The sequence below is a fragment of the Merops nubicus genome, unplaced genomic scaffold, assembly GCF_000691845.1.
Source record: "Merops nubicus isolate BGI_N331 unplaced genomic scaffold, ASM69184v1 scaffold46864, whole genome shotgun sequence".
NCBI classification, from domain to species: Eukaryota; Metazoa; Chordata; class Aves; order Coraciiformes; family Meropidae; genus Merops; species Merops nubicus.
In genome coordinates this window covers 1-13383 of record NW_008604463.1, presented here as the reverse complement: position 1 = coordinate 13383, position 13383 = coordinate 1, and the positions used below count along the sequence as shown (strand labels likewise).

General features: G+C 37.2%; 1 protein-coding gene across 1 annotated transcript; it reads right to left on the bottom strand.

Moving 5' to 3' along the window:
- Window positions 1-2283: 2283 nt before the first annotated feature.
- LOC103771694 (mesoderm induction early response protein 3-like) lies at window positions 2284-11249 on the bottom strand (the record flags this gene model as incomplete). Its single annotated transcript, XM_008938997.1, has 7 exons — window positions 2284-2365; window positions 2813-2964; window positions 5311-5383; window positions 5582-5667; window positions 7603-7723; window positions 9134-9268; window positions 11104-11249. Coding segments are annotated over 7 exons (795 nt in total), but the record flags the coding sequence as incomplete, so codon positions are not given.
- Between the last annotated feature and the right edge of the window lie 2134 nt (window positions 11250-13383).

Genomic DNA, 13383 nt, shown 5'->3' with positions numbered 1-13383 from the left:
ACTGCTAAACTGTGTCCCTAAGCACCAACTCTACACCCAGGGTGGGGGTTTCACCCCCTCCCCTGGCCAGCCTGTTCCAGTGTTTGATAACCCTTTCAGTGAAGAAATTTTCCCAATATCCACGCTAAGCCTCCCCTGGCATTACCTGAGGCCATTTCTTCTTGTTCCTTCACTTGTTACTTGTGAGAAGAAACTGGCACTCACTGCTCTACAACCTCCTTTCATGTAGTTGCAGAAGGTGATAAGGTCTCCTTTGAGCCTCCTTTTCTCCAGGGTAAACAACCCAAATTCCCTCAGCTGCCCCTCATGAGACTTGTGCTCTAGGCCTTCCACCAACATAGCTGCCCTTCTGTGGACCTGCTCCAGAGAAGGTCAACTCACTAAAAAAGAGTTACTAAGAAGAAAATTAGCTCTATCCCAACCAAAAGCAGGACACAAATAAATCCCATAAAGAACAATGGAGGAAAGCCTCAGTGCTAGCTGTACCTCAGGCAGCCACACAAGGCCAAACAACTAGGACTATATGTAGTCTGATCCAGATGTTTAAAAAACAAGGGGTATCCGGGGACCTGGAACAAACCAACCAACCACTGGGTCCTAAAGATCCCACAAATCACCCTTTCAGAGTTTAAGAGGGAACTACAAATCTTTATTTTTTTTCTTTTTTTTTTTTTTAAAGATAAAACATGCAGTTTCCAAAACTGAATTTTTGTTTTATAAACAACAAAAGAAAAATTACTGAAAAAGAGTAAGACTTTCAAAACCAAATGTTCAAACTATTTGAATAGGTCAGTTTTATCTTAAGTATTATTGCTTTCCTATCTTGATTATAGCTTTGGGTTTATATGATTAAGAAGAGATATTTCAGGCATCTTACATTCATAACAGTGATCAAAAAAGTTTATGCTCAGCTGACATTTAAGGTCAATAGGGGAACCCCCTCCCATTTCAGAACACTGCTGGAATCAGACACCGGAACCAATACCTTTCTGCTCTCAGATGAAGGTGATAATCATTCCACTGCAAGGCCATTTTCTTCCTTTCTCACCCCATTAATTTTGCACTCCTTGCTACTGAGCTCTCAAGCTTCAAAGAGAAGAAAAGATCCCCACGTGAAGTCTCACTATTAAGAAATTATCCTGGGAGCACTGGATTACTAATTCTCATCTTGAGAACAGGAGGGAACTTTAGTGGGTAGACTGTAGCGTAATTGTTACTCTAAGAGACAGGCACTGACAGTGTATTCATCCTTCACCGTTTTTAATGAAGGTATAGCAAGTCACATCTGATTTAGGATACGGACAAGAGTGTGAGCACTAGTCCCGAGGATGTAATTTTGGGCTCTGAACCACAAATGGACAGACATTTTTCAATCCAGAAACATCCATCTAAATCCTTGAAAGATGTGGGAGTTAGGATACAACCCTGCAACCTCTACCTCATTATTTAGCCTAGCTCTTTTAGTACATGAGCGTTCTGAAGCACTGCTCTGATAGTCCTTATTGTCCCCTTCATCTCAGATGTTTAGCTTTCACAGCACCTAACTTGTAAACACGCAAGTTTCCACTGGATACAGTTGTGAGTAGGGCCTATCTGCCAGAATATCAACTTACACCAGGGCTCATACTCCATTTCTGCTTATGCAACACATACATTAAATGCTTTGGACAAAGAACTATCTTTGCTAAATTCTAAAATCTGATTTTCATTTAAGGGACTAATAAAGTTAGGGACAAACAAGATGGAAGCTTGTTTTCCACTGTAAAGGTAAGCAATGCTCTCCGTGCTCTACAAAGGCCTATAGGACTATACAGTAGAACCAGTTTAGGGTTGGCATAGCACAACATTAGCACAGTGAGGAAGAGAGTGGGGCTTTTTGATACAGCCAGCTATGTTCTCCTGATTTTCATACTGATGTCATCAGATTATAATTGATCATGATCTCAAAAAGATACTGTAACATGGGTAAGAACTGACTTAAGGAACCAAAACCCCCAGTCCCCCCACCCTTCTCCTCAGTCTGTGCCACTACTAGAAGAGCAACAGAGGAAAGAAGGGAAGGCATAAGCTTGATGTTCAGCTTTTAACAAGTTGCAAACCTCTGTAGCAGGAATTTCCAACTGGCCAACAGTTAGATTATACCTAATTTGGGCTAAAGACATTATGGATGCGTTTGTCAATCTGACTCTTACTCAAGGTTTACTGCACACCAATTTTTTAACTTTTTTTTTCCTCCCACGCAGACATTTTTGTAACACCGTAACAGCGGGTACTCTCCCTTACCCTGAGATGCCTTTCCATTTGAGCAGTATCTCTCCATTGCTTCTTTAACGTTATGGCTACTTTTAAGAAGTTCATACAGTGCCTATAAAATAGAGAAAGTCTTTAGAAAGAGTCCAAGTTTGTAAATATCCAATCTAGAACTCTAAAGCTAGCTTTTCAGTTAACATATCTAATGTAAAAAAGGATGATTTACCTTTATACACAATGAATATTTTAAAACAACCAAAAGCAAAACAATCCAAAAGGTGAGGCAAGGTTTAGTTAAGAAAATGTGAACTACTGCATGCAATTACTAGAAAAGCTGGATTTGTCAACAGTATGGCATTAAGAAACATTACATATCACAACACTGCCAATATTCAAACACTGATAATTTTGAGCATGTGCTTAAAATGACAAGTAAGATCCTGACCCAAATATTATCTAATTAAAACACCACATTTAGTAGTGATGTCTATATAAGGCAGAGAAAGAGAACAGATTAATTACAAAGCAATGTGTCACAAATGGAAAAGGATACATAACATACTTGTTCATTGTCCCGTGTATGTAGTCCTTCAGAAATTCTGCCAATCATTTTTTCATTTCCTGTTCTTAAGGAGGTTTCAAAAAGGTATTCCTTAACTTTACTTTCTGAGATCACATCAGGTTTCCATAGTAAATGGTCTTCATTTTCATAGGCTGTTAAAACAGAAATCCCTTAATGCCAGGTTGTAGCATTAAAAGCTATTTCACAAAGACAACGAACAGGAACACAGAAGTAATCAAACCAAGCACCATTATGTCACTTCTAAATTGCAGTTCGCTTTTCCCCCAAAAGCCTCAGCTAAGAGGCAGACTCTGCACTGTGACACAGTGAAGAAATTCAGGTTCCATGAGGATAATGGCCTATATTCCTGAGATGAAGTCTCCACAGGAGAACTGCTTGTTGACGTCTAGATGATTCAAGTCAAATTCTGCATATCTATTATCATCTTCCTATAAACAAACTACCAAAACCATTCACAGTTTTATTCGGGTGTTTAATAAACAATAGTTTACAGTTCAAGAGCATAGGATATTACTTTAATATTTCAAATACTAAATGTAAAAAAAAAAAAAAAAAAAAGGAGGTGGCCAACTGGTCGATTTCAACTAAAATTTGCCAAAAACTACGTATTAGAATGGAAACCTAGGTCTCAGCGTGGTATGTTATTCCATTCACAACCAACTAAATGTTGTTAAGAACTTTTATGCTGCATACTTCACAAGCAGTCAGGAAGTACAGTCTTCCTTCATAGTACGCTTATACGTGTGAACTTCTTAAAAAGCTTATTTGGAAAACTATATATTTGAAATACACAAGAGCTGGCTTGAACCTTTGTCATCCTCTGCACATTTCTATTCTAGATTAAACTACACATCCTTTACTCTGATCAATAGACGTGATCAACATTGCACATAATGTTTCATGTCATCTCTTGGCGATACAAAATTACAGAGTTAAAAATCCCTCACAAAGCTGCAAGAAACAACATTGAAGCAAGGTAAGGAATAAAACTACATCTCCTATGAAAGTTCTGTCACAGTCTAAGAACATGGGAGGCTTTCGAACAGACATGTTTGAAGTGTAAGGTTTACAGAACAGCAGAACTGCCTTCTAGCACAATTCTGGTAGCTGCGACTACACAGCCGAAATACAACCCCTGCCTGCCATCACAAGCTCTTCAGGGAGTACAGAAGAGGCTTTAACAGAGTTCTCCACCCCTATAACCCAATCTAATGACCAAGCATTGCTGACAATCAGTTTCAACCTCCTTTATCGACAACAACAACCCAGCACTTCCGGCTGGAGTTCATGACTGATAATCTCAAGAAGAGCTCCTGAGGCTCTCTGATTTCGGACGTACCTCTTTGCTCTTGGCTATGCCAACAGACAAGATTCTCACTTGGTCTCTCTAGCACCAACTCATTCCAGAGAAAGCTGTCAGATTAATCCCTTCCTAGTCATTCTCTGGGTTATTGGAACTTCTGTAATTCTTGTCTGAAGAGAAGTCAAGATATGTAAATAATAAAAGGACTATCCAGATAAATCTAGTTCCTATTCCTTCATTTATTACAACCCATAAGCATCATGTTTGAATTTTAGAAAACAGGAGACTTCCCTGCACCTTTCAAGCAACACAAGACACATCCACTTGCTACTGCCTCCAACTCCATCCATGCTGAACATTCTTCTTCTCTATTGCAAAGGATCACTTCTCAAAAAAAAGCAATAGATACTGGTGAAAAGGCTTGATAGACTTCACTAGAATATTATTGCCATGATACGTTCTAGTTTGTACACAAGTAACTTAGAGAACATTGAAAATTTACAGAAAAAAAAAAAAAACAGAATGCCCTTCATTTATTAACCTATCCCCCAAACTGTTCCTTTATTTCATAGCTTTTCCACTCACGAGCAAATTTCTTTCATTATTTGCTTTTTTAATTCCACTGTTCTATGTGCTACACTCTTCTCACAGTGAAGGCTTCTAAAAGATAAATAAAACTCTATTAATAAAGTTTTATTCTGCTCTAGCACAACTGCAGTTTTTAACCTAAATTTACACTGTAATAACATCATACCTAAAACATCCTATTTTTTAAAAGACAGTAAGTGTATCAGGACCCACATCAAGCAATACAAAACACTGCTTTGAAGATCTTCACTGTAAACTAAGTTACAAACTCACAACCCACTTACAGTACTCGGAGGAAAATATCTCCTTGTCAACCCACAGTTTGTTCCCTCCTAATATTACTAGGTACTTCAGAATTAACACTGTAATCCACCCTCCAATGCTTTCTTCAGAATGTCCTCTCAAAGTTGGAAGGATCATGTTTATGTGATATAATTATGTAGTCATGTTACTTCAGGCTTCTAGTGGACATTTTTTAAGGTCTCTGAGACTTTAACTAAGACACTGAAATTACCTTATAAATTTAAATAACATTTTTCCATCAACTGCTACGTATGAACAAAATAAAACAGTCAGAAGAACCTACCCTTTTCATCATCGCTGTATCTGCCAAGGTAAGGTGGAATTTCAGCCTGGTACTGTGAACCAACCATTATTTCCTGAAGATGCAATAAAAATGAAAAGAGAAAGGTATTAAGTTAACATTTTGTGTACGGAAGCATTAAAAATGCCATTAACCTGGCACTTGGTAGAGAATTCCAGAACTAAGGTATTACCTCAGATACGTACTATAAATCTTAAACTCTAACACTAAGAAAAATGCATTAACTTTTTTTTCTGAAGACATAAATTATTACCTTTCTCAAATCTTCAGATGAATTACCATTGTCTGCCTCTACATCTTCACCATCCGACTCCTTATCTCCATCACACGTAGTGTTTGCTTCAGACACAAAGAAGTTTGGTTTTAGCTGTGAACAATCTCCAGGTCAAACACAAAGCTACAAGATATCCTTTACCTCTGAAAGGAGCACCTGCTTTTATTCTGGGAGACACTATGAGCCTGTTAATCTATACTTATAACAAACTAGCATGAAGTTAGAAGGCACTTCTATACCACAGAACTGGAACACTTACCATCTTACCATCACTGCAACTGAGAAAATCTACATGTCTGTCAGTTAAAACAAAGTCAGATAATTTTTCTTCATCAATTCGCTCAATAAAGGCTAATACCTTACAGACAATGTTTTTTTCCCATAGGAAGAAATAGAAGGGAGCACTCCAAGCAACTCAAATACAGTGCACCAGAGAACAAGTCATATTTTAGAATGCCATGGTACTAGGTTGTGAAGGAATTCTACTTTTATAGCTGTATAATACCCATGAGAATAGAATCTACAGTTTTGATACAATTAAAACTATTTTCTACTCTCAAAACTTTAGGAACAAATGCTCATAAACAGGGCTGCAATTTTAGCTTCACCACAGCTAAACAGAATCATCAGCATCAGAGACAACACCCAAGACTGTATGGACTGAGGCTCTTCTTCTGTAGTCGCTAGTACAATCTCTTTTTGTTGTTAGAAGTAGCAAGCAAGAACCTAACGTGAATGCATGAAATAACAGTAAGCCTGTATAATCATAGTCAATTATTTTTCCAACTAATGCAAACTTGAAATACCCTATATTATGTATTAACTGTTTTATCTTAAAACTTCATGTTATCTCAGTATCTGAGAGAAGGAAAGAAATCAGAAAAAAAGATGAAACTCTTCACATCACAGAGAACTGACACCTCTCTCCCTGAAATGGTGGATATTGGATTTTCAAATGTCCAGCCAAAAGCTCTAGCAGAGCAAGTAACATCCTGATAGAAAACCACAGTAGCTGAAATCAAATAGGACTCTTCCTTAATCCTCAGTAAGATGATGGGCTAATAATTTTTTCTATAAAGCTGCTACACTTACAGTGCCATATTCATTATATGTGTATAAAAATTCACAAGAAATGCTTAAATGCCAGCAAGTCTGGGATTTTGTAGCTGAAAAAAGTGCATTATCATTTTTATGGTTTTTGTATCTTTCTTTCAATACAAATTATTACACGATCCTCAAAATTCAAAGGGTGAGAATCACTGATGACTGAGACAGAGTATCCCCTGTATCATTCCCCTTCTCTGGAGGAAGGAAATCCCCCAGGAATAGCTTCAGATACTTGCCAAATTAAAACTGTGATACACCAGTGAACAAATTAGCAGCAACAAGCAGTGACAACCAGCTCATCCAGGCTGGGTAACTGAGCCATGGGTTCTCAGGTCTTTCCCATAATAGACACCTCCACGGGTAGTGAAATTTTGGTGGCCATGGGTTTATAGGCCCCACCCCATACAAAACCACCTTATCTCACCCCAGGAAGTCCTATGGAAATCTGTTGAATGTGTGAAGGCAAATAATCACAAAGAAACTGTGTCCCAGTTCGTATCCAGAGACTGCACCGAGGAGTCACTGGCTTAAAAGCAGCAGCAAAAAATTTAGTAGAGAAACAACTAATTTAAAAGAATGAGTTACATATTCATGTAATTCACTAGCAGACTGAAAATCATGGTGTCCCTCAATACCACATTAACTGTTAATGATGAAGTTACTGTCTTTGTAGGTAAATTCTACTTGTGTTTTGTAGCACAAGTTAAGCACAGTACCAGGTAAAATTATTTTAGGTAATCAGTAATACCAACCAAAACCAACATTGATGTACAACACTCTACAAATGACTGCTTCTCAATTCCCAGTAACTGTGCAACTTTGGTATTTTACACTAAGAAGCTATCTATAATGCTAAGAGTTTTTGAGTATTATCATAAAATGACGTTCCCTACATCTTAATGGCCGAGGAAAGAAGTCGGTAGCCTCATGTGAAGTAACGGACGGTGTCAAGTCATCAGCAGAGGACTGTGTTTCTTCATCATCACCCGACAAAAGGTCTTTAGCAATTTCCTCCTGCATCATTAAAATAAAAAAAATAAATCTCAGATGACTGTTAAGTATAGACTGGTGACCTTTTAGAGTCAGCGAATTTTAAGTCTCATTAATTAAAATTAGTAATTTCACCACAAGAAAATTTAGCATACCATACTCCTGCAATTAAAAAGTTAGTTTGCTCCTCCAGAATTGAAGAATATAAACATTCATTTCACAGTTGAACACAGGGGTTCATTTCCCCTTTGTCTTCTAATACAACAGACGCACAAGAAGTAACTTCTACAAACATCCATCTCAGATGTTCTTCCAACTGCTTCCAGTGAAACTGTCGGTGTTAATTGCCTCAAATCTTTACAATTCTGTCATTCTTTGCAGCACAGACATACCAAAGCTATAAAAGGCTGTTACCCCTTAAACTCTGGGTGAAAAAAAAAAAAAAAAGCAGGCAGTTTTGTAGACTTTCACTGAGATGACAGTTACAGATAATAGACAACTTGTTATCTTCCCAAAACACAGAAAAATGATGTTTCTGTAGGTTTTAAAAAAGATATTAAGACAAAATAAGCACATTTACTCCACTAGCAGACATGTTTGAACATCTCTGTATAGAGGTTAGGAAGGGAAAGAACTGTATTAGACAACAAGCCAACTACATTTTTCTAGCCTCAACACAATCATGGATCCTAATGAGAATCAGATGTGCAGAGCCATCATTATACCCTACTTTTTGTGGAGTTTACAATTACATCATACTCACTGAAAGCAGAACAGAACAAAACAGAAAACCTGACATACACTTACTACCTACATACTTAATAATCCAAATAACTAGCTGCCTGTGATTTACAGCCAAAAGTCAGATTAAAATCTCAGAATTCAAAGTTAGCTTGCAAATCACAAAAACAAAGTTTCAGGTTTTTACACCAGCAAGGCAACATACCTCAGTCACTGCACACAGAACAATGTCTCTTCTACTCCCTGAGGTTGAGACCTTTCCAAATGATACCCATTTGAAAGCAGCACTGCAAAGAATTCTGGACTGCATTTTCAAATTACTCACCAATGTTTTGATAATTGACATGTGTATCGGAAACCAACTGTTTCTGGACACTGCATGTATTACAAAAATATACCACTTCTATTTAAAAAAACCCCACCAATTTAAAGTTCTTTTAGAGTAAACTGCTAACTTACCCATTTCTCATTTGTAGTAATACAGTGCCACTGAAGTTGCTATACATTTTTGAGTGTAATAATCATAAGCAGTTCCTCACTATCCTTGAAGAGGAATGAATTCAGAGTAATACTGTATATTGAAATTAACAAAGATACATATTTCGCAACATCAAGAGACAGTGAAATATAATTTAAGGTCATGCAGATTTCTGCTTTTAAAACATAAGACAGGTGAAAACAATTCTGACTTACTTTATCTAAAGTCATATCTGGAAGTTCATCTGCAAGTTCACTTGGAGAGCTATCTGCATTGGAACCTGGCATAACTGGAATTGTGGGTTCATAGCCATAGAATGCCAGTAAATCTTCCAATGGCATGTTTCCTTCCTAAAACAAGAGCATTAACAAACATTTTAACACATTGTCAAAGACTTGTTCAGGCCTAAAAGGATAAGACACATTTTGAAGAACAAAGCAAAAAGCTTAATTGAAAATAGGAATCTCGATTAAAGACAAAAAAACTTTTAGGCATGGGACCAAAATTATCCATAACCATGTCTCTTGGCATATAGTGAAGTCCCATCAAGGTATTCAAGAAAACTGTTTACCAGACTAAACTAAAGAGGAATTATTTAAAATTTTCTTCTTAACTGATTCACACTGTAAAGCATGATTTGCCTGTACTTCTTCAGGGCAGAAGACATCCTAGAAACACTAACAACCACCCTAAAAGAGAGAAGTGCAGAAAAACTGGAAGGCTTCGGTCCTACATAATTACAGGCACAAGTGTGCAAGACCCAACAAAGTTAAACCAATATACCAACTCTCCATCTCCCACATAACTAATGACCACTGAGAAAGCACTAGGAGAAAGACAAATAAAGAAGGCAAAAATCAAGAGAAAGGTTTGATTTGTAACTTTTTTCCACCAGCTTTTGATCAAGTATCATCAAGATTGCACCTTAACACGATTCATAAAATAAGCAGCAGAGATTTTTTTCAGTTGCCTGATTCAAGCCGTAAAAATACTAAAAATATTTCCCAATATTTATACCTTTAAAAGTTGTATTACCTTTAAAAATTTCTTGTTGAACTCAAACACTGATTAAATTACTTGTTTTCTTTAGTCAGCTAAGGTCTTAGTCCTGCAAAGACTTTTCACAATGGGTAAACGTAAACTCATGTCCAAGTCTTTCCAGGATCGGGACCTAAAGTAATAAAGTGTTTAAGATGAATGGCTCTCAGTTTTCCTTCCTTCTACTACAGAAGCAGTAAAATAATTTTCTGGAGTAACAACTCCATTTTAGCCACTACACTTGGCAAGCTGCTTTTAATTACAAGTTCACAATCAGTAAAAGCGTAATTGTAAAGGTAGCCGAGCAAAGGAAAAAAAAAAAAAAATCAGGAGTAAAACCACTGTCAAGTCAACATTTAGAAAATTTGTTTTCATACAGACTACAAAAACACGACCTCCTATTTGATGCTAAAAATTACATTTCCACAGAATTCTGTTGACTAAAATCTGCAGTTGTGCTGCATGTAAGTGGGTCACCAAACAGTAATGCAAACAGCACCAATTTGTGGGTGTTCAGCATTCGGCAGGCATTTAGAAGAGGTCATGCACGGCCACAGATGAACAACAGGTGTAAATGGGAAAAACATGTCATTAAAGATTGTAGAACCAAGCAGGACAAGCCAAGGAACATGCTGGTCATTTTGTACACCCACCAAACCCTAAACTGATAAAATCAAGACATCTCACTACCACTTACTTAGCAAAGGAATGTGACCCCTCACACCTAAAACTGTTTGATTACTGGAGAAGCAAAACCCAACAACACCAGCTGTCACTTGACAATAAGCAAAAGGTACAGTGACAACTTATATCAAACTTAGAAATCGTAGAAATGATAAGTGATATTTGATGACAGGACTCGAAAGCGTGCTTTAGTGGCCCCTCTATCGAAGTAGAAAAAGGACTACGAAATGAAAAAGAAGAACATGAATGTAACACCAGTGTGTTTGAGAAGCTAAGTTCGGCCTTTTTCTGAGGATGCGCTGCTACATCCTAACCAAAGCTGATTTTATTTTTTTTTAACAAGCTGCAAAGGCATGCTGCAGGCAACTGCACCATACAATACGAGCGGAAGAGCAGGTTGAGTGTTCTCACTAGAACAGTTACTACAGGTATGGACACATAAAAAAGAACAAGTCACTCCTACCTTTTCTAAATCTTCAATTTCAGAGCTGAAATTTTTGCTCTCTTCCATCATTTCCTCTTCTTCGAGAGTTCGCTCATCATCATAATCATGTACCAGCATTTCAGCAGATGGGTCAAAGTCATGATCCTCAGATGACAAAGAGCCAACTACCAAAAAAAAACCTAATTTGAGTAAGTTTTTTCACTGTACCAACATGAAATTACATCACAGAAAAAAATTCAGTTGCACAAATTCTTTTACACACATGGTCAGAACTCTCAGCGGAGTAACTGGAACAAATTCCAAGCTACTTGACAAACTCAGCTGCTTTATATGCCCTTCCCGTTTCATGTTTGTAAGCAATAAGTGCCATTTTTTCTCTCCTGCCGTATAGAGCATTTGGGAGAAGTACCTAAACTACCAAAATAGTTTCAGAAAGTGCAATCCCGAATTAGTATTTTACCAAGTAAAAGACTGTTTAAAACATCCTTGAAATTATTATTAGAGGCACAAAGCACACACCACAAGATTACAGATGCTGCAGGACAGCAGTGATTTATAGACTCTTGACTCTACTCATGTGATTTGTATGGTAACAAGCATAGTTTTACACTGGTAAACAGTTAACTTAGGTTATGAATCAGCTTCCTACTATCAGCAAAATAAACAGTGACAGTTGCCATAGATTAGTTTACCCTCACAGATGGATCTTTTCTTAAAACTAATTTAATTTTTAGCACTTGTTCTAAAAAGGAAGAGTAATCTTAGCAGTTTCAAGAAATAGAGGAAAATATACTGGAAGTAACAAAACGCTTCTAATGGATCCTGTTAATCAATAAGCCATTGCGACAGCTCTGTGGTACAAAAGCCTTTTTTTCACCACTACGGAGGATACTTATATGTCACAAAGACTTTTAAGTACATTTTGTCAACTGTTAGATTATAATTGGATTCAACAAGTTTCGAGGATGTATATATTCTGCACCACAACAAAGCCAGAGTTCTACAGTGAAAATCACTGAATTACAGGGTTGGTTTGTTCTTTAGCGTTCACTTCCTTACAGCTTTCACAGTGGAGAAAAGAAACAGATTAGGATATTTCTCTTTCACTTCTGGTTTCCTCTTCTAGTTCTTACATACCAGTGCTCTGTTGTAATCCTTGGCTTACAAGCAGCAAAGAAAAGGTTTATTAAGAATTACTTCCATGTAAGAACTTCTTCAGAAGTTTTGAAAGAGACAGCTACAAATTTTCAGTCCTCTTCAAAAAAATAAAGCAGTATCCCTCTTTGCACTGCTTCCAAACTTGAAAGTGACAGTTGTACATTCTAAAACTTCTGAGACTTAAAGCATCTAGATAATTTTTCAGCAATTATGCTAAATCTTCATGCCTTATATGCAGGTAATCAAGGCAGACTTAAGACAATACTATGAAAGTTCATAATGTCATACTGTAGAGAAACCTTAAGGTGAAAAATGCTTTTTATTCACATGCTATTCATATTACGGTCTCCTAGACCTTTCAGTATAGATGACAGTGCTACATCCATTACAATAATGGTACTACGTGTTGAATTTTCCTGCTGTTGGCCATCACATCCTGATACACTTTTAAGGAAGTGTCAACTGCCACAACCTATTTATTCGTAAGTATGCTCAAGATTATTGCTTCTAATCACTGTTCTAACTCACATTGAGTAACTCGAGTGGAAGTTCTAAAAATACAAGATCAATAAATTCCGTAATACTAGTTAAAAAAGATCACAAACAGCCAATGCAGAAGGCAGTTACACAGAATTGTACAAAATACATTCACCAAATACTTATTTGAGTAGCCCTGCTGACATTGACTACGCTTGCTTAAGTATTACAAAGAACCTTTAACAGCCTTAAAAAAAAGCCACAAAAAGACTTAAAAATTACTTATCATTATGATTTCAAATGTTTTCTGTTATTACCAGGAAGTCAAAAATTTACACAACCCTGCAGTTATCAGCAAGAGGAGTTATGAGCAGTCTCTCTGCAGGCTACAAGGCTTTAGTGAGACGCTGACTTAAAAGCACTACAAAACTTTGTTCTCATTTTGGGTTTCGAGCATCCAATTACTAACTGCAATTGGGGCAAGTGATGGACTTCGCAATGTTCATCTCATTCTCTCAAAAATCTGGCAAGTAGTTAATTTCGTGCATATAAAGCGTTAGGAAAGCTATGAGGGGATCCATTTAGTTAGGAGCAGGAAGGAAAGAGCGGCGTGCGGGCGGCAGGCCGGGTGCTGGAGCAGGAGGTGGGCGAGGACGAACCTGG